Source organism: Psammomys obesus, unplaced genomic scaffold, assembly GCF_907164565.1.
Source record: "Psammomys obesus unplaced genomic scaffold, mPsaObe1.curated_primary_1811, whole genome shotgun sequence".
NCBI lineage: Eukaryota > Metazoa > Chordata > Mammalia > Rodentia > Muridae > Psammomys > Psammomys obesus.
Window position 1 is genome coordinate 17,536,569 of NW_026592890.1, and position 26,450 is coordinate 17,563,018.

Below are 26,450 nucleotides of genomic sequence, written 5' to 3' on the forward strand. Positions count from 1 at the left end.
TATCTATCTATCTATCTATCTATCTATCTATCTATCTATCTATCTATTTATTTTCTTTCTTTTTTATTATTATCATTTATTACAATTTATTCACTTTGTATCCTGGCTGTGGCCCCTTCCCTCGTCTCCTCCCAATCCCACTCTCCCTTTCTCTTCTTCCTCTATACCCTTCCCCTAGTCCACTGATATATGACCACCCCTTCTATATGACCCTAGCTCATCAGGTCTCATCAGGCTTGGGACCATGTGTGAAGATTGCCTAGACCCCCTGCTCAGTTGTAGCCCATAGGCATCTCAGTCTCCAAGTGGATTCCCTAGTAAGGGGAGCAGGGGCTATCTCTGACATGAACTCAGTGGCTGGCTCTCTGATCACCTCCACCTGAGGAGTACAGGCCACAGAGGAAAAATATGCAACCAGTCCAGAGGAGTATTTATATCACAAACAGTACAGTTTTGGGTTCTAACAGGTAAGTTCATTAGAGTAACTTAGTAAGTAAATACCAAAATGAAAAACTAAAACTTTTAAATATCTTTGGAAACCTAAATCTTGTGCAAACAAGAAGGAACTAGGAACCCTATAAACACAACCAATAAGCTCACAGGGACCACAGCAGCATGTACAGTGCCTGCAGGCATATGCACCAGACAGAGCCCTAGAGGGGACAAAAGTGGATACAGCACCCCCCTCCTTATCCCAGGAGCTACCTCCTGCAGATAACCACTCACAAATGAAAGATAAGTTCTCTCTAAAAATATTGCACTGGGCATGTGGTCTGGTCCCATGCCCAGCAATAGATGGCCAATACCAAAAGAGATCAATGGCATCTTTGGAGATAATTTTGGTCTTATAATTTTTTGTCAGGAATTGTTTTGTTTTGTTTGTTTGTTTTTACCCTTCCAAGTCCTTTTCGTATATGTTATAGCTTCCAGCTCTGTGTTTTTGTGGAGTTACCGTGTGTAGGAGCAAGTGTGTCTGTATCTCTATGTGTTTATAATGCTTTTTCTTTTGCTCTTTTGCTTTGTTTGTTTAGTCGTTTGGTCATTTTCCAGTAATGGCAAGTGTAGAAATCCAATATTATTTTTAAAATAAATAGAGCTATATAAAAATTAAATTGGGAAATAATTGAGCTTATATTTTAGAATACATGATTTTGAGTTTCATGCTCTCTTTGTATTCTATAAAATTTTATAGAAAGAATACAGTTGAAAAAGATCTAACACATTTTCAAAAGATAGATAATTATATAATTTATACTAAGTCACTTATTAATCCAATAATAATGTTTTATTTTTGGACCCTTAAAATATTTTCTCTATATACTGTATTTTAATTTATATGTTTCTTCTCCAAGGTATGTTTTTCACAAGTCCATTTTATCCCTAATAGTCACTTGTTACTTTAACAAAAAAAGACCTATTAGAATATTAACTATGGCTCAAGTAATTTATTGGTTCATAAATTGGTAAAGGCCAAGGCAGGGTACAAAACTGGCAATTGCCAGTATCTAAAATTTACTGTAGAGTCTATGGTCATCTTAATGTGAAAAAAATTAATGTCCGTTAAAGAATAGTTTCACTCACTGTTGGAATTCTTTTTTGTGAATAAATTATATTTTTGGTAATCCTATTCAATATTTATTGTACCATATTAGTGAAATTTAATGAGTATACCCTATGAAAGCATGTCTCCCATCAATATAAGTACATATTACAGTAATGACAAACAGCAAGCAAAAGGGCTTGGACCAGTAGCTCCTAGCTATGAGAATATGATAAGAGAACTGAACCTGTAGCATTATTTACTGAGCCCTTTTAATGTTTTCTTCACTTTATTTATTCTGCATAGAAAGTAGCTTGTAAGTGCTTGATTCACAGAACTTATTGTTAGTTTCATTTTGTTGTTTTATTTTGTTTTTCTAGACAATTCTCAATTCACTTTTCTCTGGTTTATGACAATGTTCTCTGGTCCTTTATGGACAGTATTCGATGTAACACCTTGCATGGATAATTTTATATGCATGGTGTTTTATGTACCTCATTTATGCTTTAAATCTTGAGTTTAAACATGTCAATAAAATAACTGTTGAACAAATGAATTAATGATACTGTCAGATCTGATGCATCTTAAATTGATCAGAAGAGTCCCTTTTTTTTCTATTTTTCTTTGTTTCTCCTCAAAATGTTTCCATCTGAAACAGAGCAGGTTGAACATGTAGTGAGAACTTATATCAAAAGTCCAGCATTATCAGTTACATGATACATTTTTCAATATAATTAAACAACTTAAATATGATCATGGAATAAAAGTATGAATGTTAGGTAACTTTAGTAAAAAAAAAAAAGCAAGGAATGGGAATGTAATCTATGAAAAAATTCAAAGATAATTTATGGACATACATAGAAGGAATTTACATAGACTCAATGGTGTGTATTTTGGAATATATGTATATATGAATATGCATATGTATGCAATAACAAATGATGAAAAAAGAGAACATGAATTACAAGGAGCGGAGGAAGGAGTATAAGGGATGTTTCAGTGAAAGAAAGGTAAAGGAGAACCATGGCAATTAAATTACAATTTTAAAATAAACAACAAAAAAAAATCTGAATCTTGAGTAAGGTCAGTGAGATTAGAAAGCACAGGACACAGAAATTTCACTCCTCACGACACGTCATCATGAAAGACTAAGTAAACAGATGAGCGGTTGGGTATCTGCAGGTCTACAGCAGAATGGCTTGCTGAAGAGTTGGAATTGCTATGGAAAAGTCTGGGAGATTTTCAAAAGATGCAGATTTTTACGTATTCATAAAATTGTCATAGCATCATCAAAAATTAGAGTGAAGAATATTATAGCTTAGATGGAAATGATAGTTGAGTAAAGATGACATCTGGATGTAGGCTGTTAGTCATGAACTACAAAGATTCATCTGTTAATTGTGCAGCGTAAACTATATAGAGGAGGAGCTCTTTAGTAATGTGCTCCAGAGAATATGCGGACTATGGTTTGTAATTACTGGGGAACACGACTTTTGAATGAGTTTGTCATCTTGGTGACTCATATGCCTAGACTAGATTTGATATGCTAAGATTTCTTGGGAAATATCTAGGAACAGTAAAGATGGGAGAAATCATTAAACAAGCAACGAGTTTTTCAGACAGCAATTCCTCCTTTGAAATATGTGAACAAAGTTGAGGATAGGGGAAGTAGTTTGTAAGATAAACTAGAGACCAAACAACCGTTCTTCGGTTCCATAAAATAAAGTCCATATTTAATCACTGACCATTACTAATGTAAGCATAGAACTTTGAAATGAAAGCCAAGGTGTAGTCAAAGGTATACTCAGAAATCAGCATCTGGAGACCCTTGTGGCTTTTCCTGAAAAGAGATTTTAGAAGATGATCATTTTTTAATTTTTTTTTAAATTTTATTTATTTTATATCTCGATTGCAGCCCCCTCCATTGTGTCCTCCCTTTTCCACTATTCCACCCTGTTACTCCTTCCCTCGATCCCCTTCCTCTAGTCCACAGAAAAGGGGGCCCTCCACCCTACCATCTGACCCTAGCCTATAAAGTATCATTTGGACTCCTCTTTCTTTGTATCCTGGTAAGGCTGCCTCGCAAGGGGGAAGTCATCAAAGAGTAGGCAACCTAGTACATATCAGAGATAACCCACGTGGAGAATGATCTGCCTATGGGCTACATCTGAGCAGGGGGTCTAGGTCATTTTCATGCTTGGTCCATCGTTTATGCATCAATCTCTGCAGGCCACACTGGGGCCAGATTTGTTGGCTTTGATGGTCTCCTTGTGGAGCTCCTGTTCTCTCTAGGTCTTGCAATACTCCGACTCTTCCATGAGGCTCTTTGACCACCTCCCACAGAGGAGGGAGCAGCCTTTCCAGGTCACAGAGGAAGACAATGCAGCCAGTCCTGCTGAGACCTGATAGGCTAGAGTCAGAGGAAAGGGGAGGAGGATCTCCCTTATTATTGGACTTGGGGAAGGGCATGGGAGGAGATGAGGGAGGGATGGTAGGACTGGGAGGGGAAGAGAGAGGGGCTACAGCTGGGATATAAAGTGAATAAACTGTGATTTTAAAAAAGAAAATAAATTAAAAAAAAAAAAGACTCCCTACACTCTACCCAAAGTTTGCTTGTGAGTCCCAGCATCTGCGTTGATCCCCTGATGGGAGGAGTCTTTCGGGGGACATCTATGGTTGGCTTTTGTCCTGTTCCCTCTGTTCCATGGCTTCTGGTGTCTATCCTGTTTCTGGTGTCTGTCCTGTCTATTCTGAATGAGGATTAAACATCTTCCCTAGGGTCCTCCCTGCTGTTTAGCTTCCTTAGGTTTGTAGATTTTAATATGTTTATCCTCTATTATATGGCTAATATCCGCTTATAAATGACTATATACCATGTGTGTCTTTCTGGTTCTGGGTTACCTTACTCAGGGTGATCTTTTCTACTTACCTCTACTTGCTTGCAAATTTTCTTGTTTTTAATTGCTGAGTAGTTTTCCATTATGTAAATGTACCACAATTTCTGTATCCATTCTTCTGCTCAAGGACATCTAGGTTTTTTTCCATGTTCTGGCTACAACAAATAAAGCTGCTATGAAAATAGTTGAGCAGATACTCTCTTGTATGGTGGAGCATCTTTTGGGGATATGCCCAGGAGTGATATGCTGGGTCTTGAACATCATTTCTTACACACGTTATCTTCCAAGTGTCCCACTGGCAAGATCTTAATGCCTTTTCTGAAATCACTTATTTCCTTTCTATATAAATCTTCAATTAATCAAAATGGCAACTAATGTACGCAAACTTTGAGAAACTTCAAGAGGTGGAAAAAGTGTCGAGCATGATATGGACAAGACAAAATTATTCTTTGTGTTAGGTGCAGTAACCGATTTGGTTGGCTACAGTAAACCAAAGAAATTTTAGTTCCTTTCTGAATGTAAAATTATAAAGTACAATAGGATCGGTTTCATTCCTGCATACCCCATATCTTCTGAGCAACAAGTATTTGTGTTGACAGAGACTAAGCAGCTGAAATTTGATAGCAGTTGGCTGCTTATTTTCATACAGAGAAGAGCTTAGGTATCAGTGTTTAGAGGCTGAAATCTGATGATAGAGAAATGTGTGTGTTATAGCTGCTTCAAGATTAAAGTCATGGGAGAGTTTCCCTGTCAGGGAATTGACAGTTGTATGCAGGTATTATAAAGTTTAATCTTTAATTATTAGTTTAAGAATAATGTACCCACATGTCTTTCCTGTGTGTTTTGAATGCTTAAAATGCCATTTACCCTAAAATAATAGAAGGCTTGACTGGTTACAAAAATATGACCAGATCAGGATCCATATCACCCAGCAATAGGAGGCTTAGCTAGGTTAACCAAGTATATTCCTTGGTGTTTACATCATCCATGGTTTCTACATTGACTTCCAAATGACAACAATTCCAGTAGTCTCACTAGTATTGTCTCTCTCTATTCTTCCACCATGTAATCCTTCCTTCTCCAGTCTCCATGCAACACCCACTCAATTTGAAAAATGTATTCTCTTTCCTCTTCCCAGGGAAATTTGTATGTCCCTACTTGAGCCTTCCTTTTTTTTAATTTCAAATTCCACTTTATATTATTATTATTATTATTATTATTATTATTATTATTAATTATTATTAATTTATTCACTTTGTATTCTGGTTTCAGCCCCTTCCATCATCTCCTCCTGGTCCCACTCTCCCTCCTTCTTCCTCCCCTATCCCTCTTTTCTCCTTCTCCTATCCTTCTTCCCTAGTCCACTAATAGGGGAATTAGTTCTCCTACCCTACTGTCTGACGATAGCTTATCAGGTCTCATCAGGGATACCTGGATCTTCTTCCTCTGTGGGTTGGCTAGGTTGCCCCACCAGGGAGAAGTGATCAAGGAACAGACAATTGAGTTCATGTCCGTGACTGTCTCTTTCCCCTTACTAGGGAACCCACATGGAGACTGAGCTTTCTATGAGCTACATCCTAGCAGGGGTCTAAGTCGTCTTCATACAAGGTCTTTGGTTGAAGCATCAGTTTCTGCAGTCCCCACTGGACTCTACTTGTTTGGCTTTGTGAGGCTCCTTGTGGGGCTCCTGTCTCCTCTAGGTTTTTCTATATGTGCCTTCTTTCATAAGACTTGCTCTGCCCAAAGTTTGGCTGTGAGTCTTTGCATATGCTTGGACCCCTGCTGGGTAGAGTCTTTTAGAGGACATCTGTGGTAGGCTCCCTCCTGTTCCCTCTCTTCTACTGCTTTAGGTGTCTATCCTGTTTTCCCTTCTGAATGAGAATTAAGCATCTTCCCTAGGGTCCTCCTTGTTGTTTAGCTTCTTTGGTCTATAGATTTTAATATGTTTATTCTATATTATGTGGCTATTGTGTGTCTTCTGCTCCTGGGTTGCCTCATTCAGGATGATCTTTTCTAGTTCCATCCATTTGTCTGCAAATTTTATGATTTTAGCTGAGTAGTATTCCCTTGTGTAAAGGTACCAGATTGCCTGTATCCATTCTTCTGCTTAGGGACATCTAAGCAGATTGTTTCCAGATTCTGGATGTTACGAATAAAGGTGCTATGGGCATCGTTGAGTAAATACCCTTGTGTGGTTGAGCATCTTTTGGATATATAACCAGGAGTGATGTGGCTGGGTCTTGAGGCAGCACTATTCCTAGTTTTCTGGGTGAATAAAGGGTGAATTGTTGACCTTAGTGACTGTGCTATTGGTATTCTGTTCAGGAAGTTGTCTGCTGTGCCAATGTGTCCAAGACTAATCTTACTTTCTTTTCAGTCAAGTTGGGTATATCTAGTTTTAGCACGAAATCTTTAATCTGCTTGGAATTGTGTTTGGGCAAGCAGACAGATATAGATCTATTTGCATTCTTCTACATGCAGACATCCAGTTTGTCCAGCACCATTTGCTGAAGTTGCTTCCTTTGTTCCATTGAATAATTCTGGCTTTGTTATCAAATATAAGGTGTCCATGAGTTTGCTGATTTATTTCTGGAACTTTGATTTATTCCATTGGTTAGCTTGCCTATTTTCATGCCAATATTAAATGGTTTTCATTACTATAGTTTTATAGTAGAGCTTGAAATAAGGGATAATGATAGACTTGCAAGATATTTTCTTGTACAGGATTGTTTTGATTTTCCTAGGTTTTGTTTGTTTGTTTGCTTGTTTTGTTTTTCCACATGAAGTTGAGCATTGTTTTTTCAATGTCTCACTTTTTATTTCTGCTTTTGTTAATTTTGATATCCGTCCTGACTTTTAGCTAGCTTGAATTAGGGTTTGCCTATCTTGCGGATTTTCTCAAAGAACCAACAATTTGTTTCATGTATTTTTTTTATTTTTCTCTGTTTAAAGATAATTTCAGCTCTGTTTGATTATTTCCTGCCACCTACTCTTCTTGGGTACAGTTGCTTCTTTTTGTTCCAGAGCATTCACATGTGCTAGTATGCGATCTCTCAAACTTATTTTTGTAGGCACTTAGTGTTAGGAACTTTCCGCTTAGCACTGTTTTTGTTTTGTATCATAAGTCTTGGTATGTTGTACATTCATTTTCATTGAGTTCTAGAAAGTCTTTAATATTTTTTTCTGAATTTATTACCCAGTAGTAATTCAGTAGAGAGTTGTTTAGTTTAGCTGAATTTATAGACTTTTTGCTGCTGAAATCTTGCTTTAAACCATGGTGATCTGACAAGGAATGGGATTACTTCAGTTTTCTTGTATCAGTTGTGACCTCGTTTGTGGTCAATTTTGAAAAAGTTTCTTTGAGATGCTTGGAAGAAGGTATATGCTTTTCTGTTTTGGGTGAAAAATTCTGTAGAGATCCGTTAAGTGTATGTGATTCATAAATTGTGTTAGATCCATTATTTCTGTTTAGTTTCTGTCTGAATTACCTGTCTGTTGGTGAGACTGGGGTATTGACCTCTTTAACTATTCACGTGGGCTTTTAAATGTGTGATTTAAGCTTTAGTGATTTTTTTTTTAAATGTGGCTACCCTTTCATTTGTGGCGGAGATGTTCATAACTGAGGTATCATCTTGGTGGCTTTTTTCCTCCGATGAGTATGAAGTATCCTTCTCTATCTCTTTTGATTAATGTTGGTTGAATGTCTATTTTGTTAGATACTAGAATGGCTACACCAACCTGATTCTTGGGTCCATTTACATGGAGAAAAAACATAAACTTGAACTCCCAGGTAATGTCTATCTTTGATATTGATATGTGTTTCTTGTATGAAGAAGAATCATGGATTCTGTGTTCCCATCCTTTTGGTTAGACTTTTTTTTAAATTGGAAATTGAGCTCGTTCACATTGAGAGATATGAATGGCCAATGATTGTTAATTCCTTTGTTTTGTTGTTGATGGTAGTGGTGGTTATGTGTGTGTGTATGTGTATAAGCATGCATATGCCTGTGAACTTCCCTTCTTTTGGTTATTCTGTTGTGAGATTATGGATTTATTGTGTTTTCAGGAGTGGAGTTAGCCTCCTTGGGATGGAGATTTTCTTCTAGTACCTCCTAAGTCTGCAATGTAGATAATATTGTTTAAATATCACTTTGTTATGGAAGATCTTGGCCTCTCCATCAATAGTGATTGAAAATTTTGCAGGGTATAAAAGTCTAAGCTGACATCTTTATTCTATTGGAGTCTACAGGACATCTATCCAGGACTTTCTGTCTTTTATAGCCTTCATTGAGAATTTGGTTGTAATTCTAATAGGTCAGCCTGTAGTTATTTGGCCTTTTTCCCTGATAGCTTTTTATATTCTTTCTTTATTCTGTATGTTTAGTACTTTGCTTATTATGAGGCAAGGATCCTTTCTGGTCCTATCTATTTGGTGTCCTGTAAGCTTCTTGTACCTTTATTAGTATGTCCCTCTTAAGGTTAGGGAAATAATAAAATTTTGTTAAAAATATTATCTTGTACTTTGAGTGGAGATTCTGCTTTTCCCATTCCTATTTTATGTTTGGCCTTTTGAGAGTGTCCTAGATTTCCTGGATGTTTTGTGTCAGTTTTTCTAGATTTAATGTCTAATTTTCTTTGACTAACTTTTTTTTGACTAATGTATCAAGTTCTTCTATTGTATCCCCTATGCCTGAGATTCTCTCTCTTTTCTCTTTTGTTCTGTTGGTGATGCATGCGTTTGTAGGTCTTATTAGTTTACTGAGATTTTTCATCTTGAAGATTCCCTCAGCTTGTATTTTCTTTTTTCTTCTATTTCCATTTCCCAGTCTTAAACACTCAACTCATTCCTTTCACTGGTTTTTTTGTTTGTTTGTTTTTGTTTTATTTTCTTGGCTTTCTTTAAGAAGTTTATTCATTTCCTCCCATTGCTTGCTTGTATTTTTCTGGATTTCTTCTAGGGATTTTATTTTTTAAATTTCCTTTTTAAGGATTTTCATCATCTTCCTAAATTTTGCTTTAGTATAATTATCTTGTGTTTCAGCTGTGTTAGAATATTCAGGGTGGTAGAGTAGATGTGGTAGAATAGCTGGGCTCTGGTTGTGCTGTATTACCCTGGCTGCTATTGATTATGTTCTTATGCTGACCTCTAGGCATGGATTTTGAGTAATTGTAAGTTTAGGTACTGATTTTTGAGTTTATTTTTGTTGAATTTTTTTCCTTTTGGAGCCTATTTCCTCTCTGGTTTTCTGGCCCGATAGGCCTATGATTATGGTGAATGAAGAGTCCAGCAGGTTACCTCTTTTTGTTGGTATTTGGCAGACTATGTAACCTTTGGGGTTTATGTGTGGCATTGTCAATGAGTTTCAGGAAACTGGTATGCCCTCTTTAATTTCAGGTACTTGTGTGGCCTTTTGTAGAGCAGTGGGCTTCTGGGGCTCTGGGTACCTGTGCGACCTCTGGTAGAACAGAGGGCTTCTGCCAGAGTTGTGGGCCAGGATTTGGAGCTGAAGGGAGGTCTCAGTCCTACATTTTTATGCTGAATGTATCAGTCATTTGCCTCAATACTCCATTTTCTCTACCTAGTCAATTTTCTATAACATACCATACTGCTGATCATAATGGAAGCTGTTGTTTTAATTGAAAATAACACAAACCAAACCATTAAAACTGCTCCAAATTCATTTTGGTATAATGCCAAGAAAAAAGTAGAATCTTTCAGTTGAATGATTGCTGGAAAAGTGAAAAATAGTATGAAGTTGGAGAAAGTGTAAAAAAACTTGTATCTTATGTTTTTGGTTGTAAGCCTAACCTTTAATGGCTGAGCCATTTCTACAGCCCAAGATGTGTATCTTTTAAAAACAGATTTGTTTTGGGAATACCTGATGACCTTAGATATTGAAGTAATAAAGAAACTATAAGAGAAAGAAAGAATAATGGGGAAAGAATATTCCAGTTACCTAGAAATACACGCTGATGGAAAAAGAGATAAGCAAAGGAGCCATCTCTAGAGATAGTCACTATTTGCAAAGTAATGGAAGAACTTTTTTTTTTTTTAGGAAACAACTACTAAATCAAGGTGATTTTGGTGTTCATAGAGGAGCATTTTATGGGGAGACATTTGTCAGAGCATATCTTGAAATTCTGTGAGAATTTGCTATAATAAGAAATAAGGAACAAGTAGTGATTTTCTCTTCTTTATTTTTTAATAGAGGTGAGGTAACCCAGAAATAGGTTTGTTTTTTTTAATATTTTTTTTATTTTTGACAACGAGCCATTGAATTTATTTTCTTACAAAAGTTTATTAAGTTTATTACAATGTGTGATAGGCTCCAGGATAATACTTCATTCTAGCTGTAGGTGGCAAAGATGCTATGGCAGGGATCCAGATGTTTAAATAGGAATGGAAGAGGATTACCATCACCTCAGATATGAGGAACAGCTTACTTTTTGCTAGATTTCTTAATTCCACCTGTGGCCAAGGGACTCTTCCCTAAAGCCTTGGCTTTTAGCTCCTCGAGTGTCTTCTGCTCCTCTTTCTGTTTCTGCTGGAAAGCTTTATCTTCCTCATCCATCTCCTTGGCCTGCTTTTTGGTCTGTTTCAGGGGCTTCTTTTGGCCACCTCTGTGGCTGGACATGGCACCAACAGCCCCTTCCCCAGTCCCTGATCCTAAGATAGCAATGTTACTAATTGATACAACTATGAAATAGCTTACCCTTCTTCAAAAAGTAAAGTGTCCTGGAAATATGTCTTCTTATGTCTTAGGTGCATCTTCTCTTCACCTTTGTGATGGAGGGATACCTTTACAAAGTATAATAAAGTTAAAGCTTTTCTGTATTTTCATCTCAAGCCCATTTAACACACTTTTATTTGCCTATAAATGTTAACTCAATTGCTACCGTGTCCAAAGTGCAGCATCAAGAGTTTGTGGTGTGTAGGTACAACTGTGCCACACATGACAGTCAGTTACAATTAGGGACTTGTAGAGGAAGACTGCTTCTGTCAATGAGTCAGGAAACTAGGTGTTAGAATGTTTGCGTGTCGTGAACTTTGAGCAGGGGAATTTAGCATTTTCAAGAGCATCTGGTGATGAGCTGCGGAGGTATAAGAAGTTTAACCTGCACAATGGAATTCATAGGAGAGAAACTGAGGTTACCTTAGCATTGGCCTTCCATGCATTGTGCCCCTTGCTTTACTATTCCCTGAGTGAGCCCCATCTCAGCACATGTGGAGTGTGAGGTTTCATAAAGAGTAAACACTTTTTAAAAAATTATTATTTCCCATATGGATAAAGAGAAAAAAAGTTTCAACATTGCTCACACTCACTCAGCTACATTTTTAAAATGTTATTTCTGAGGGAAATTATTTCAGAAGAACCTAATTAGCCAGATTTCTAGATTTCTAAACTGAATTTTTATGATAGTTTCAAAAGAACTTGAAGAGCAAGGGGGGTTAGAAAAGCAATATAGGCTACCTCAAGTCTTTGAAAAAAAAATTATAGTCTCTATCATAACTATAAATAGTACATTGAAACATGCTTAAGCAAATAATTAATCAAAATATTTAGGAAGTTCTTACCCTGTGAAAATTGGTTTGCAAAAGCTTGTTAAATATATAACTTATATACATTTTATAACATCAGGGTTGAGAATCTAACTCATCTGCAATTCTAACTTTATGAATAAGATTATAACTGTCACTAATACAGCTTATTAATGTTTATCATGATAAAAATTATAATGTGACATGTCACCATTTAAAATGTTTGAAATCATCCCAAGAAGTTAAAGTAAACATAACACGTAATAAATAAATTACAGAAACAATACTTGGAAAATATATGAGTTGAAGAATCAGTTTTAGTTATTTTTGTCAGAACATGTAGCTTGCCTTACATTCTGGTTTATCAGCTATCTCCATGTGGATTGTGGTCCCTATTCAGTGTGTTTGAGCAATGTTGAAACTCACTTAACGTTTTCCAAGTAACATGGCATAATGGAGCCTACCTCACTCTACCATTATAGGATGGGCAGTACTCTGTTCTGTTAAGATATCACATTAGCTAAATTTACCTCATGAGCAGAACCTTCCAAATTCAAAAGAAAGAACACTGCTGTTCTCTGTGAATATGAATAATTACTTAATTACTATAAATGAACAATTATTAAGCATTTGCTTAGAATAAGTGTGTTATGTATGTGTGTGTATATGTATATATGTGTGTATGTATATGTATATATATATGTGTATATGTATATATATATGCACACACATATATATGTTTGCGTGTATTGTGTTTTTTTTCTCTCACCCTCAAAAATCAAATAGAAATTTATTTTATGAATCAAAGTGGCTTTTCCATTTAAGTATTGAACAAATAAAAAGAAGATGTAAAAGTATAATTAATGATTTATTTTTTGATACACTGCTAGGTAGAGTCTTTCAGAGTCCCTCCATGGTAGGCTCCTGTCCTGTTTCTTGTTTTTTCCAACTTCCAATGTCCATCCCATTTGTCTTTCTAAGTGAGGATAGATCATCTTACCCCGATCCTCTTTCTTGTTTATCTTCTTTAGGTGTACAGATTTTAGTATGTTTATCCTATCTTTAATGGTCTATTATCCACTTATAAGTGAGTATATACTGTGTGTGTCTTTCTGCTTCTGGGATACCTCACTCAGGATGATCTTTTCTAGTTCCCACCATTTGCCTGCAAGTTTCATGATTTCCTTGTTTTTAATAGCTGAGTAGTATTCCTTTTTGTAAATGTACCACAGTTTTTGTATCCATTCCTCCGTTGAGCGACATCTGGGTTGTTTCCCGGTTCTGGCTATTACGAATAAAGCTTCTATGAGGATGGTTGAGCAAATGTCCTTTTTGTGTACTTGAGCCTCTTTTGGATATATACCTAGGAGTGGTATGGCTGGATCTTGAGGAAGCGCTATTCCTAATTGTCTGAGAAAGTGACAGATTGATTTCCAAAGTGGTTGTACAAGTTTACATTCCCACCAGCAGTTGAGGAGGAGGGTTCCCCTTTCTCCACAACCTCTCCAGCATGTGTTTTCACTTGAGATTTTGATTTTAGCCATTCTGATGGGTGTAACGTGAAATCTAAGGGTTGTTTTGATTTGCATCTCCCTGATGGTTAAGGACATTGAGCATTTCTTTAAGTGTTTCTCGGCCATTCTCCATTCCTCTACAGAGAATTCTCCGTTTAGCTCTGTACACCATTTTTTAATAGGGTTGCATGATCTGTAGCTTACATGCTGAGACTCATAACCAAACCTTGGGCAGAGTGTGCAGGGAACCATATGAAAGAAGCGGGAGTTAGTAAGACCTGGAGAGGGCAGGAGCACCACAAAGACCAAATATATCTGGGCACAGGGGTCTTTTCTGATACTGATTCTCCAAACACGGTTCATGCATGGATATAACCTAGAACCCCTGCTCAGATGTAGCCCATGGCAGCTCAGCATCCAAGTGGGTACCCTAGTAAGGGAAACAGGGACTGTCTTTGACATGAACTCAGTGGCAGGCTCTTTGACCACCCTGTCCCCCGAGGGAGGAGCAGCCTTGCCAGGCCACAGAGGAGGACATTGCATCCAGTCCTGATGAGACCTGATAAGGTAGGGTCAGATGGAAGGGGAGGAGGACTCCCCTATCAGTGGATTTAGAGAGGGGCAGGGAGGAGATGAGGGAGGAAGGGTGGGATTCAGAGGGAATGTGGGAAAGATCTTCAGCTGGCATACAAATTGAGTAACCTATAATTAATATAAAAATAAATCTTTTTATTTTTTTATAACATTAATTTTCAGGAAAGTGGTCTTTAGATAAGACTTTAACTAATGAAAGTAAATTACATTTTTGGATTAATGTGTTCACACATATTTTATTGTTGTTGCTGTTGATGGTGTGTTTTGATATGAGTCTGTCACGTAATGTAGTTTCAACTTGAACTCAAAATTCCCTTGCCTCATCTTTCCATATACTGGGATTATAGACAAGACCCCCCACACACACTCATATGATTTTGCATATTTTTTAATTTAAAGAAGCAACGAATTCTTTTAAGACGAAGGGATATTTAGCCATTATCTATAAAATATCCAAGCTGAATTCTTGATTGTCCAATGAAGGCAACATTCTTTATTTTAAATTGTTCTTTATTTTAAGTATTATTATTTATTACAATTTATTCACTTTGTAGCCCAGCTGTGGCCTCCTATTTCTTTTCTTCTAATCCGACCTTCCCTCCCTCTTCTCCTCCTATGCCCTTCCCTTAGTCCACTGATAGGGGAGGTTCTCCTCGCCTTCCATCTGACTCTAGCCTATCAGGTCTCATCAAGACTGGCTACATAATCTTCCTCTGTGACCTGGCAAGGCAGCACCAACTACTGGGGTAATCAAAGAGCCAGCCACTAAGTTCATGCCAGAGACTGCCCTTGCTCCCTTTACTAGGGAACCCACTTGGAGACTGAGTCCGTGAGTTACATTAGAGCAGAGGTTTTAAGTCCTCTCCATGAATGGTCCTTGCTTGGGATATCAGTCTTTGCAGGGCCCCCAGGACCCAGTATTTTTGGAGCTCCTGTCCCCTTCAGGTCTTTCTATCTCCCCCTTCTTTCATAAAATTCCATGAGGGCACAGGACAGGAGCACACCACAGATGACCTCTGAAAGGCTCTACTGATCGAAGAATCTGAACAGAGGCTGAGACTCATAACCAAACTTTGGGCAGAAGGCAACATTCTTATTCTAACAAAGTACCAGATAAAAGAAAGGAGGGATGGTGGAGGTAAAGAAGGAAAGGCATAGGAAGGGAATAAGAACAAGTTTGGTTCATGATTTAAGAGTCCACCCTGGTGGAGAAAGATGCTGGGCTCTGGCGGTAAGAACATGAGGTGGCTGGTATATTGCATCTCATATTCAGGATGCTGGTGTTGAATTCACTTACTGCCATTACTCAGTTAGGAAGTCCAAACCATGGACAATGGATCTTTCCATTAGTTAAACCTCTCTGGAAATGTCCTCACGGACACACCTCGAAGGGTATCTCCTAATTGATTCTAAATCTCATCAAGATGACAATCAAATTCTCTATCTCCATAATCGGTTTTCTTCTGTGGAGAAAGTACAGGAATTTTTCTGTTAAATCCAATGGAAACTTGTTGCTATGATTTTTTATATCAGAGGTAGGAAATGGTCACACAGAACAGAAATGAAGTGCATTTTATCGGCGTTAACTGTTAGTAGGTAGAAACATATTTATGTGCATTTGATGAATATTTATATGCATTTGAGATTCCTTTCTTGTTCGTAAACCTTTCAAACGAAGTGAAGAAAAAATCCTATAAACTATATTTTGTTATGTAGAGGTACTTTTATGAAATGTTCCAGACTATACATTATTACACTGTTAGAAGGAACATTTTGATCCATTAGTTGTCACAAAAGCTAACAATCTCTTTAACGTTCAATCCAAATAATATAATGAAATCCTCACTTTCTCCCGCAGTCCAGTCCAGAGAATTATATTTCCAAGGAACAAGTGACAATGTGGTTTTGTACAACATTTTTGAATGCGGGGAATGAAAGATTCCATTCCTTTACAGATTTTGTCCTCTTGATCTATATCTGAATATTATCAAGTATATTGTATATCTTCTTTCATTAATGAAGCAAAGGTAATATATGTTAATATAAATAATTGTCATCTTTATGTAGAAACTAAAAGAATATTGCTTTGGGTAGTATTCATTCCTTAATAATAGAAATCAAAATTTTATCATTGCATATTAAATTGGAAGAAATGTTCCAGAAGAGCATAGAAGTCTAAGAATAGGTACACAGCCCATACATTGTTGTTAAAAGATATGAAAGAAAAAAAAGTCATTATGAAACAGAGAGAACAACAAATGAATACCAGTTATAGATATTCATTAAGTTGGGAAGAAAGTTTTACTGAGATGTATACAATTTTAGAAGTATTGCCTTGCTATTTAATTACATCATATATTTTCTCTAAAATGAATTTTCTTGCAAATTTTATCTAAATATTTCTTATGAAGTTCATGACATATTCAAGAATGGCATTTGAATATGTATTTGAATGGCATTTGAAATTTACGTATTCTGTCTCATTGTCTTTATTTTATATTCTTATAAATTAGCAATTAAATTGACTAAATGTGTTTATATGCTTAAATGTCGTTTGAATCTTTTTGAGAGTCTAAGATAGGTGCTCTTATTTTAGCAAACTACAATTGTAAATTCCCCAAATGAAAATATTTTCTCTTTCTTTAGAACACAATAGAGCACAAAATTTAAGAATAGGAAAAAGGAAAACTTATTAAAATCTTAAAAAATTACTAAAATTAAAAATCATTGTTTTAATTTAAATTTGTGTTTAATACATGTGTGAAAGGTTTACCATGCACGAAAAACGAGGAAATCAATCCGCAGGTAGTAGACTTAGAGTGCCGGGGCTAAGTGCCTTTCCTGAGCTGAATATGCATTTCTATTTTCACTCTTCCTTTTTTATGGTTTGTACCGCTAGCTAGCTTGTCATTGAACACTGACACTTATAGACAGTAACAGCATTGGCAGTAATGTCATGAGAAATTTGAAAGTTTAATTGCTTTTTATCTTTGGCACTCTACAGGGAAAAAAAAATCACACACACATTTTATACTTTACTTCTTGCATAGATGGAGAGGGCTCTAAGAAAATATGATGTGAAGATCTGTTTAGCCCACTGGGCGAAGCATCTATTAGAGATTATTCTGAAACAACTAATACTAGAAAGTATACAGCAACAGTGGGACATGTCTGTAATCTCAACACTCAGTGAGGCAGAGGCAAATGGATCTCTGTGAGTTCAAGGCCTGCCTAGCCTACAAAGCAAATTCAGGGCAGCCAAAGCTACACAGAGAAACCCTGTCTCGAAAAACAAAATGAGAGAGAGAGAGAGAGAGAGAGAGAGAGAGAGAGAGAGAGAGAGAAAGCAAGAAAGAACAAAAGGGGGCACCACACTCATTGATCGGAAAAGTGAATCTTGTAAAATGGCACACCTATTATATAGGTAAAATAATTTCAAAATATCTCTTAGTTTAGCAACTAAGATGCAATGTCACTTCATGAGAGTTAGATGTGTACTCATGTTATATTAATGCCTTTGAGCACTTTTATATTTGTCAGCATTACTATAGGCACAGGTGAATCTTTATTTTAGATTGCTATCTAAAATTATAGCAAATAAAATCATAATATTATGCAAAAAGTGTTAATCCCATATTCATTCTACAATTAGGTGTATAGTTTTACTATAGTATGCCTATATGTGTCTAAATTTAATGCAAATATATATTCCATAACGATAACACAACATCAAACTTGTATAGTGTGTAAATAATGAAAACTTAGCTTCCTGTCAAATTCTTATATTAGGTGTATGATAATGTAAGGTTAAGTGTGGAATACTTATTAGTGAATTGTTCATTAGTATCATTAGTCCTGAATCATAATTAGATGTTTATTAATTATTAAAATAAATATAATATACAAAACAATTATATATTGTTATATATAATTACATGTTTTGACTTATTCTTATTTCTATATACTTTTATATAATTACATGTTTTTATTTATACTTGTAAATTTACATATTAATATTATATTTTCCTAAAATCTACTAATCACAGATTTGTAACATAAAATGTTTCTCTGTAAACAACATAAGTAAATTTTTTGAAATTTATTTTGTATGTTTCCCATAGGAATAATCCATAGGATTATTCTCTCTTTTATTTGACTCACATCCTTGAGTCTAAAATTATATCACCAATTTCTTTTTCTTCTAGAGCTTAGGATCTTCTGTGTTACCATTTATAGATACATTAACAAGTTTACCTTAGAAGTATAAAGGGCGTCACTTTTTACTATTCATTTATAGTAGAACTGAAAACAGACTTATTTTTTTCTACATATGTTGTTTCAAATAACTGCTGTGAGAATGTCAGCTTTGGGAAACTCCAGCACTAGGTCTGTCTGTTTAGGTGTGTGTTTGCATTTTGTGAATGACTATTAAATTCATTATAATACACTTGTATATTGATTTACACTAAAATAAAAAGTGGATGTTGAGATAATTGCTTCATGAGTATTCTAGCACTTGAGAGTGCATTGCATGACATTTTATAAGATAAATATAATATTGTAATAATTTATATTAAAAGATCTGCTAACTAATACATTCTTTTTTGGTTTTGGTTTGTTTTTTTTCATTCACTTCTAATTTATTTTTTTATAAAGTACAGTTTATTCACTTTGTATCCCAGCTGTAGCCTCTCCCTCATTCTCTCCCAATCCCATCCTTCCTCCCTCATCTATTCCCAAGCCCCTCCCCAAGTCCACTTATAGGGGAAGTCCTCCTCCCTTTCCATCTGATCCAAGTCTATAAGGACTGGCTACATTTTCATCCTCAGGGGCCTGGTAAGGCTCCTCCCCCATTAGGAGGAGATTATCAAAGGGCCAGCCACTAAGTTAATGTCTGAGACAGCCCCTGTTCCCCTAACTAGGGCACCCACTTGGAGACTGAGCTGCCATGGGCTATATCTGTGCAGGGGTTCTAGGTTATCTCCATGCATGGTCCTTGGTTGGAGTATCAGTCTCAGAAAAAACCCCAGGACCCAGAGTTTTTTGTTCTGTTGCTCAACTTTTGAAGCTCCTGACCCCTCCAGGTCTTTCTATCTCCCCCTTCTTTCATAAGATTCCCTGCACTCTGCCCAAATTTTGGCTTTGAGTCTCAGCATCTGCTTTGATACCTTGTTGTGTAGAGTATTTCAAAGGACCTCTGTGGTAGGCTCCTTACCTGTTTTCTCCCTCTTCCGATGTCTGTCCCATTTGCCTTTCATTCTATTAGAGGTGAAGATGCTGACGAAATAAAATCAGGGTTTTTGGTGTTTTGTCTGTTTGGTTGGTTTTTGTTTTGTTTTCTGCTTAAATTTGATCCTGCTTCCACCCCATACTATTGGTTTGATTTTGGAGTAATTACAACATGATCTGTAACTCTAGATATTTATTGGGCTGAAACTTGTCTTCCATTTGAACATTAGTAATACATACAGCAATTACTATAATTTTAATTATATGTGTGTATGTATGTATGATGACAGTAGAAAGGAAAGGGATTATGTAGGAAAAGAAAAAAAAGATGTGAGTGGGAGAAGACAGACAGACCTAGGGAATGAATTTAAACAAAGGAAATGATTCATATGTATGAAAATGCCATAATGAAATCAATATTTTGTACAATTATTATATGCTAATAAAATAAATTTTAAGTAATAAAAGAAAGAAATATTTCAGCTCATAAGATTTAAGAACTTGCTAAAAATTATTCAAAGAACAATAACCAGGCAACGGTCCAAATTTAGAAATAGTAGTAGTCCAGCAACAGATTAAGTACCCTGCACTGAGTCTCTGTTAATTTTCTGACTGTAATTTCCAACTCATATATATATATTTTTTCTTCTGAAAACAATCATGTTAGGATTGGAGAAATTTCTCAGTGGGTAGAGCACTGACTGCTCTTAGAGAGGGTTTGATTCCCAGCACTCACATTCTGGTTCACAACCCTTTGGAACTCTTTCCCCTAGAGATTTGCAATGCTCTTCTGTCCTCTGTGGCCTCTGTGATGCACATGCTTGGTCATACATGTAGAGAGACATAATGCCTGAAATTTCTTAGACAAAATATAAATATTTAGCCCACAGAAAGGCACAACACATGCAAGAACATGCTGAACATGTGCGAACATGCAAGCATATCAAGTTAGACACCCTCATGAGCAGAGATTCAGTAAGGTGTTTCAGTCTAATGTGGCCTGAAACATTTCCTCAAGGAAATTCAGAAAATTACGTAAATTCCCACTAAGCTGTCCATAGTTTTTCTATCTCACTTCAGTCCTTTGTGGAAAAAAAAAAATAATGCATACACATACAGAGCTGGGCATCTTTCAGAAAAATAGTGAGGAAATGTGAGTCTGATTTCTTCAAGGTTCTCAGCAGGAGTGCACACAGCCTTCCACATCAGGACTCTAGTCACTTGAAAGCTCTCTGCCATTCTTTTGTTTCTTCACTAAACTTATCAGTCTGAATTTGGGATAGGAGACACCAAGTTCTATCATGCATGAAGGCCAAACTAAACTATCGTGGCATTCTTTGGGAAAATGTTTATGCATATGATACTATCATCTATGTTACGGAGAATAGATTTTTATAGACATACATGTATTTATGAACAGAATTTATTTTGTCAGCGGGTTAGTAGAATAGTGAAATTACTTTCTCGGAACGTCATTTCTATTTCCGAAGACTGGACGCTTCTTGACTTTTTCCTCAGATGTCCTTCACTCTCCTAGTGTTAATATTTATGTTAATTAAGAGAGAACTATAAATGAACTGATCAGTCAGCTACAGAAGTGAGCTATGCAAACAGCTTTTCTACAGAGGTTCGTCATTTTATCCTCAAGTAAAGACCCAGTAACATGACCTCCACTTAATCTTTTCTTATTATTTGATCTCTTGAATAAAAATTGCACTGTGCTCTCAAGGTAAAAAGGGTTGATTCATTCTAACATTGCTGCAGCATCATAAATGGCACAGATAAAAGCCTATTTAGCAGGGCGTAAGGTCACCATAAACCTCTTGTTAGTTTTTAACAAATGTAGATATATCAAAAAGGACTCAAAGACAAATAACAAAGAGGAAAGATGAGCCATCAAAGCAAAAATGCTTATTGCAGTTCCACTTTGATATTAATCAAACGGCTTGTGAGTGAGAGTTGAAACAGATGAGGTCAATAGGCAGGATTTGGGTTAAGGCAAAAACTAAGCTGATGACTTCAGCTCGAAATTTCGAAAGTAAAGCATAAGGTCAGAATGTAAGATTCTGTTTTCAGAGAGTGAGCCCTGACTCCATGGCCAAGGTTCAGAACAGCAGCACTCCATATACTTTAAAAAAAGCCAAAGCTTTTGTTTGTTTGTATCAATGGAAAAAGATATGATACCTTAAGTATAAAAACTATTTATAGTTAAAAAAATTTTAAAGTTACTCTTCTTTTGGTGATTAAGGTAACTTTTTGAAACAGGCATTAAATGTTCATAATTATATACATATATTTGCATATGTGCATATATGTGTATAAACATTATTAAAAATTGATTCAAATTGATTCTTTTCTTATCCTAACCACAATTTTCTCTCCCTCCACTCATCCTAGCATTTCCCACACTTCCCTCTTCCTGTGTCCATTCCTTCTTCATCTCCCAGGATTAAAAAAGCATGCCTCCAAGAGACAACCAACAAACATGAAAAATAAGCACCCAGGAAGGCAAAGCTAAAGCCTTCACCCCAAAGCTAGACAAGGAAAACTAACAGTAGGAAAGAAGTCCATAGAGCAGGCAAAGGATTCAGAGACAAAGCTGCTCCACAGTTAGGAGGCCCACACAACCACGAAGCCACAACCTGTACTCAGAAGACCTGGTGCAGGTGCCATGCTCGCCACGCGAGTCTTGCATCACAGAGGCACGATGCTTGCCGATGTGTACATACTGTAACATACTTTCATTATGAAACGTAGCTTCTTTCAAAACAAGGAAGACCCTAGGTAAGATGTTCAGTCCTCATTCAGAAAGACAAACAATAGAAATCAGAAGCAGGAGAAGACAGGGAACAGGACAGGAGCCTACCACAGACGGCCTCTGAAAGAATCTACTGATCAAGGTATGGAAGCAGAGGCTGAAACACTTAGCCAAAGTTTGGACAGAGTATATGTAATCTTATGAAATAAGGGGGAGATAGAAAGGCCTGGAGGGGACAGGAGCTCCAAAAGGAGACCAACAGAGCCAAAAGGCAAAAACAACAATAACAAAACCCTGAGCCCTGGGGCCCCTGAAGAGAATGATATCCCAACCAAGGACAATGTGTGGAGAAATACTCCAGTTCAGATGTAGCCCATAGATTTAGTTTCCAAGTGGGGCCCCTGGTAAAGGGAGCAGGGGATTTCTCTGTCATGGACTCAGTGGCAGGCTCTTTGATCACCTCCCCATGGGGGTAGTTTCCACAGAGGAAGACAACCAGTCCAGATGAGACCTGATAGGCTAGGGTCAAAGAGAGGAGGAGGAGGACCTCCCCTACCAGTGGACTAGGGGAGGAGCATAGGGGGAGAAAGGGAGGCAGGGTGGGTTTGGAAGGAGACGAGGGAGGGGGCCACAGCCAGGATACAAAGTGAGTAAAATGTAATAAATGATAACAATAGAAAGGGAGAAGTAGCTTTTCTTAATGTTTAGGAGGCTTTAAAATTATTGCTACATCTTGTATTCTCAGAATTTATTAATTCCATTTTGACAATCGCTTAGTGAAGGGAACTTCTGTCCCTCCATCAATCTGTAGCATACTGAATTTACAACCAAGAGAAGGAAGAAGAGGAAGAGGTTACAAACAGGAGCAGGAACATAATGTCTGTTTCTGTGTGATGCTAATCAGTTTGCACACGTGTATTAAAATGTTAATTTTGTCTTGATTTTTTTCAAATGTTTACTTTTGTTCAACTTGGTTCATGGAAAGTTCACATGGTTAAACATCTTCCAAGAACTATAAATGACTCCTAGATTATAAAATAAATGATAAATAAACATGGTCTTGACTCACAGGCATTTCATCATCAAGAAACTTCCCATACAGGCACAAACTAGAACTCCTTGTTTATCTAGAATAAATTCATATTTCATATGAAAGCTAGTTAAAATTAAAATCATAGTTTTGGAAAAAAAGTATTACACTTCTTTTTCGATAAATGTGTACATATATTACTCTTCTGCATAAAAAACATTCTTTGCAATATGTTTAAATTTATTATACTAGCATAAACACACACACACACAGAGCAGACAGACAGACAGAGAGAGAGACAAAGAGAGATGCAGAGACAAAGAGAAAGGGAGAGAGAGAAAACTAATCCTAAATTAATGCCTAAATTAATGCTGTGGTCTGTCCATTCACAAAGCTGTGGTTAACTGCTGCAATTTTCTATTTTCCGGCTATAGTCATCCCAAATCTCTGGCACTTCAAACTTAGCACCTAACATATTCAATTACATTTATATTCATTTTCCCCTATATCCTAGTACAAACTGTTATATTGCAATTTGATAAGATAATTCATAAGTAATCAGAAGGAAATTTTTGAAGCATGTATATAGTTTCAAATAATGGGAAGAAAAGACATTTTCCTCTTATCCTAAAATGATACAAAAGTAAGTTAAAATGGGTTTCTTAAACATATTTTTGGTTGCAGTACTAAATTATCTATGTATTAAATCATATGATTTATAATTAAAATACTATAAGTTAAATATTAATTTTTAATTCTTAATTTTATTTACAAATTATAAATAGCAGAGTGCCCTCCTTTTGTTTACTGTGAGGACATTTTACTGTTTCACATGAGCCTGGCTAAAGCTTTCCATTGTAAATGGTAAGCTGGCAGCACAATTTTAACCTCATGATAGGAATATTTGGCTTCTTTTCTGAAACTTGGAATGAAGACATTTCCCAGTATTTCAAGGAAATTCTACTTAACTACCTGTATCCTAAATTCATAGTCAGTTTTTATTTTTTTATTCTTTGTACTACACTTATTTAAAAAATAACCTACAAGGCCATCATATCTACAGCTCACAGTAAGAACAAAAAGGAAATATAGACTTTAGCCAAGGTAATATATTTTGATGCTAATTTTGATCACACTGTATTAAATTCCTTCCAATAATGACACCATGGTTTTTAATTAACTTGCATATTATAACATTTTATATATAAATATTTTCTCTGTTTTGACACGTATCATCTTATTTGACAATAATTTAATTATACAAGTGCCTCTTTTCTGTGTTTAAACAAATTTAAGGTATTACACAAAAATATTCATATGGTTGATCGAGCAAAGCCATTATATATACCCCTTTCAGGGAGAGAGGTGCTGGCTGCAAAACACGTGGTCTGATAGTATGAAATGTGGAAGATCCTTGAATAACCAGAATGCACTTGGAAACCAAGTTCAAATGGGCACAATTTTATACTCCCTTCATAAAGCTATAACATACAACTGGCTGCGTAAAAACCTTTCTTTATAACATGCTTACTTTTCAAATTTAGATATGGATGTCTGCATGTGTGTGTGTGTGTGTGTGTGTGTGTGTGTGTGTGTGTGTGTGCACGTATGCCTGTGTGTTTCCAAGTGTACCTCTCTATGTACGTATGTGCGCATGTGCAAGTTCCGGTTCATAGCACAGCAGGAACATGCATATCAAGCACAACTTTACCAGCAGTCTTTTTTTTTTTTTTCCAGTAAGTTGGTCCAAACGATCAAACTCAGGTTGTTAGAGGCTTGGAAGCAAGTAGCCATTCCCATATCTGATGACATCTCATCAATCTGCTTTTTCTTTTGTGGTATTTTTTGATAGTTCATGTGTTTCACTTCAGAAACAAACTTTCCACATTAATGACTCTTGATTATTATTATTTTTTTTATGGTTTTGCAAATCTGGGTCTACCAAGTGAGTTTTAAAATACCCAGAACTATTTTAAAAAAAGTCCTGTATTGTAAAACAAAACAAAACAAACAAACAAAAACTGGAGAGAGGGCTGCATTGAAAAGCTGCACCGAACGCCCTAACCGATTACGACAAATGCTGAGACTCATAGCCAAACTTTGGGCAGAGTGCAGGGAATCTTATGAAAGAAGAGGGAGATAGAAAGACCTGGAGGAGACAGGAGCTCCACAAAGAGAGCAACAGATCAAAATATTCTGGGAAAAGAGTTTTTTGCATTGTTTTGTTTTGTTTCTGAGACTGATACTCCAACCAAGGACCGTGTACGGAGATAACCTAGAACCCCTGCACAGACTTAGCCCGTGGCAGCTCAGTCTCCAAGAGGGTTCCCTAGTAATGGGAACAGGATCTGTCTCTGACATGAACTCAATGGCTGGCTCTTTGATCACCTCCCCCAGAATGGAGAAGCAGCCTCACCAGGCCACAGAGGAAAACAATGCAGCCAGTCCTGATGAGACTTGATAGGCTAGGGTTAGAAGGAAGGGGAAGAGCACCTCCCCTATCAGTGGGAGGAGATGAGAGAGGGAGGGTGGGATTGGGAGGAGAGGAGGGAGGGTGGGATTGGGAGGAGAGGAGGGAGGGTGCTACAACAGGGATATAAAGTGAATAAACTATAATTTATAAAAATATAAATACATTTTTAAAAGTGATAAAAAGGAAAACAAATAGAAATTAAACCATTTGTTGAAAACGTGCTATAATAATGTGAATAAAGATAATAAAATTTAATTGAAATGCAATGTTTTAAATACTCAAAAAGTTTTATGACATGAACTAATAGGGACTGTGTCTGACATGAACTGACAGGGACTGTCTCTGACATGAACTGATTGGCCTGCTCTTTAATTACCTCCCCCTGAGGGGGAAGCAGCATTACCAGGCCACAGAAGACGACAATGCAGCCACTCCTGATGAGACCTAATTGACTAGAATCAGAAGGAAGGAAGAGAAGTCCTCCTCTATCATTGGACTTGGGGAGGGGCATGCATGCAGAGGGTGGAGAAAGGGAGGGATTCGGAAGGGAGGAGGGAGAGAACCATAGGGGGGGATACAAAGTGAATAAAGTGTAATTAATAAAGAAAAAAAAGACACAGGAGAACCCCCCCCCAAAAAAAAAAAACTTGTTGATTTTATTCTGTGCTTTAGAATAAGTTAATCAAAATAAATAGAAAAAACGTTATGTAATGTACCAATAAATAAATAAATAAATAAATAAATAGATAGATAAATAAAGAAAAGAAAAGGAAAAGTTGTACTGAATCATCTGGATGATGTGACAGCTTTGATTCTTTCAATTTTCTCTTCCTTCCTTCCTTCCTTCCTTCCTTCCTTCCTTCCTTCCTTCCTTC

At 36.5% G+C, this 26,450-nt stretch overlaps 2 protein-coding genes across 2 annotated transcripts in view; one reads left to right on the forward strand and one right to left on the reverse strand.

The window, feature by feature from the left end:
- Positions 1–26,450, forward strand: part of LOC129683254 (glutamate receptor ionotropic, kainate 2-like) — a 114,094-nt gene that overhangs the window by 29,772 nt on the left and 57,872 nt on the right. The gene's annotated exons all lie outside the window — the stretch shown is intronic.
- Positions 10,878–11,072, reverse strand: LOC129683308 (translation machinery-associated protein 7-like). Its single transcript, XM_055615950.1, has one exon. The coding sequence runs from the start codon at positions 11,070–11,072 to the stop codon at positions 10,878–10,880; it is 195 nt and encodes a 64-aa protein (XP_055471925.1).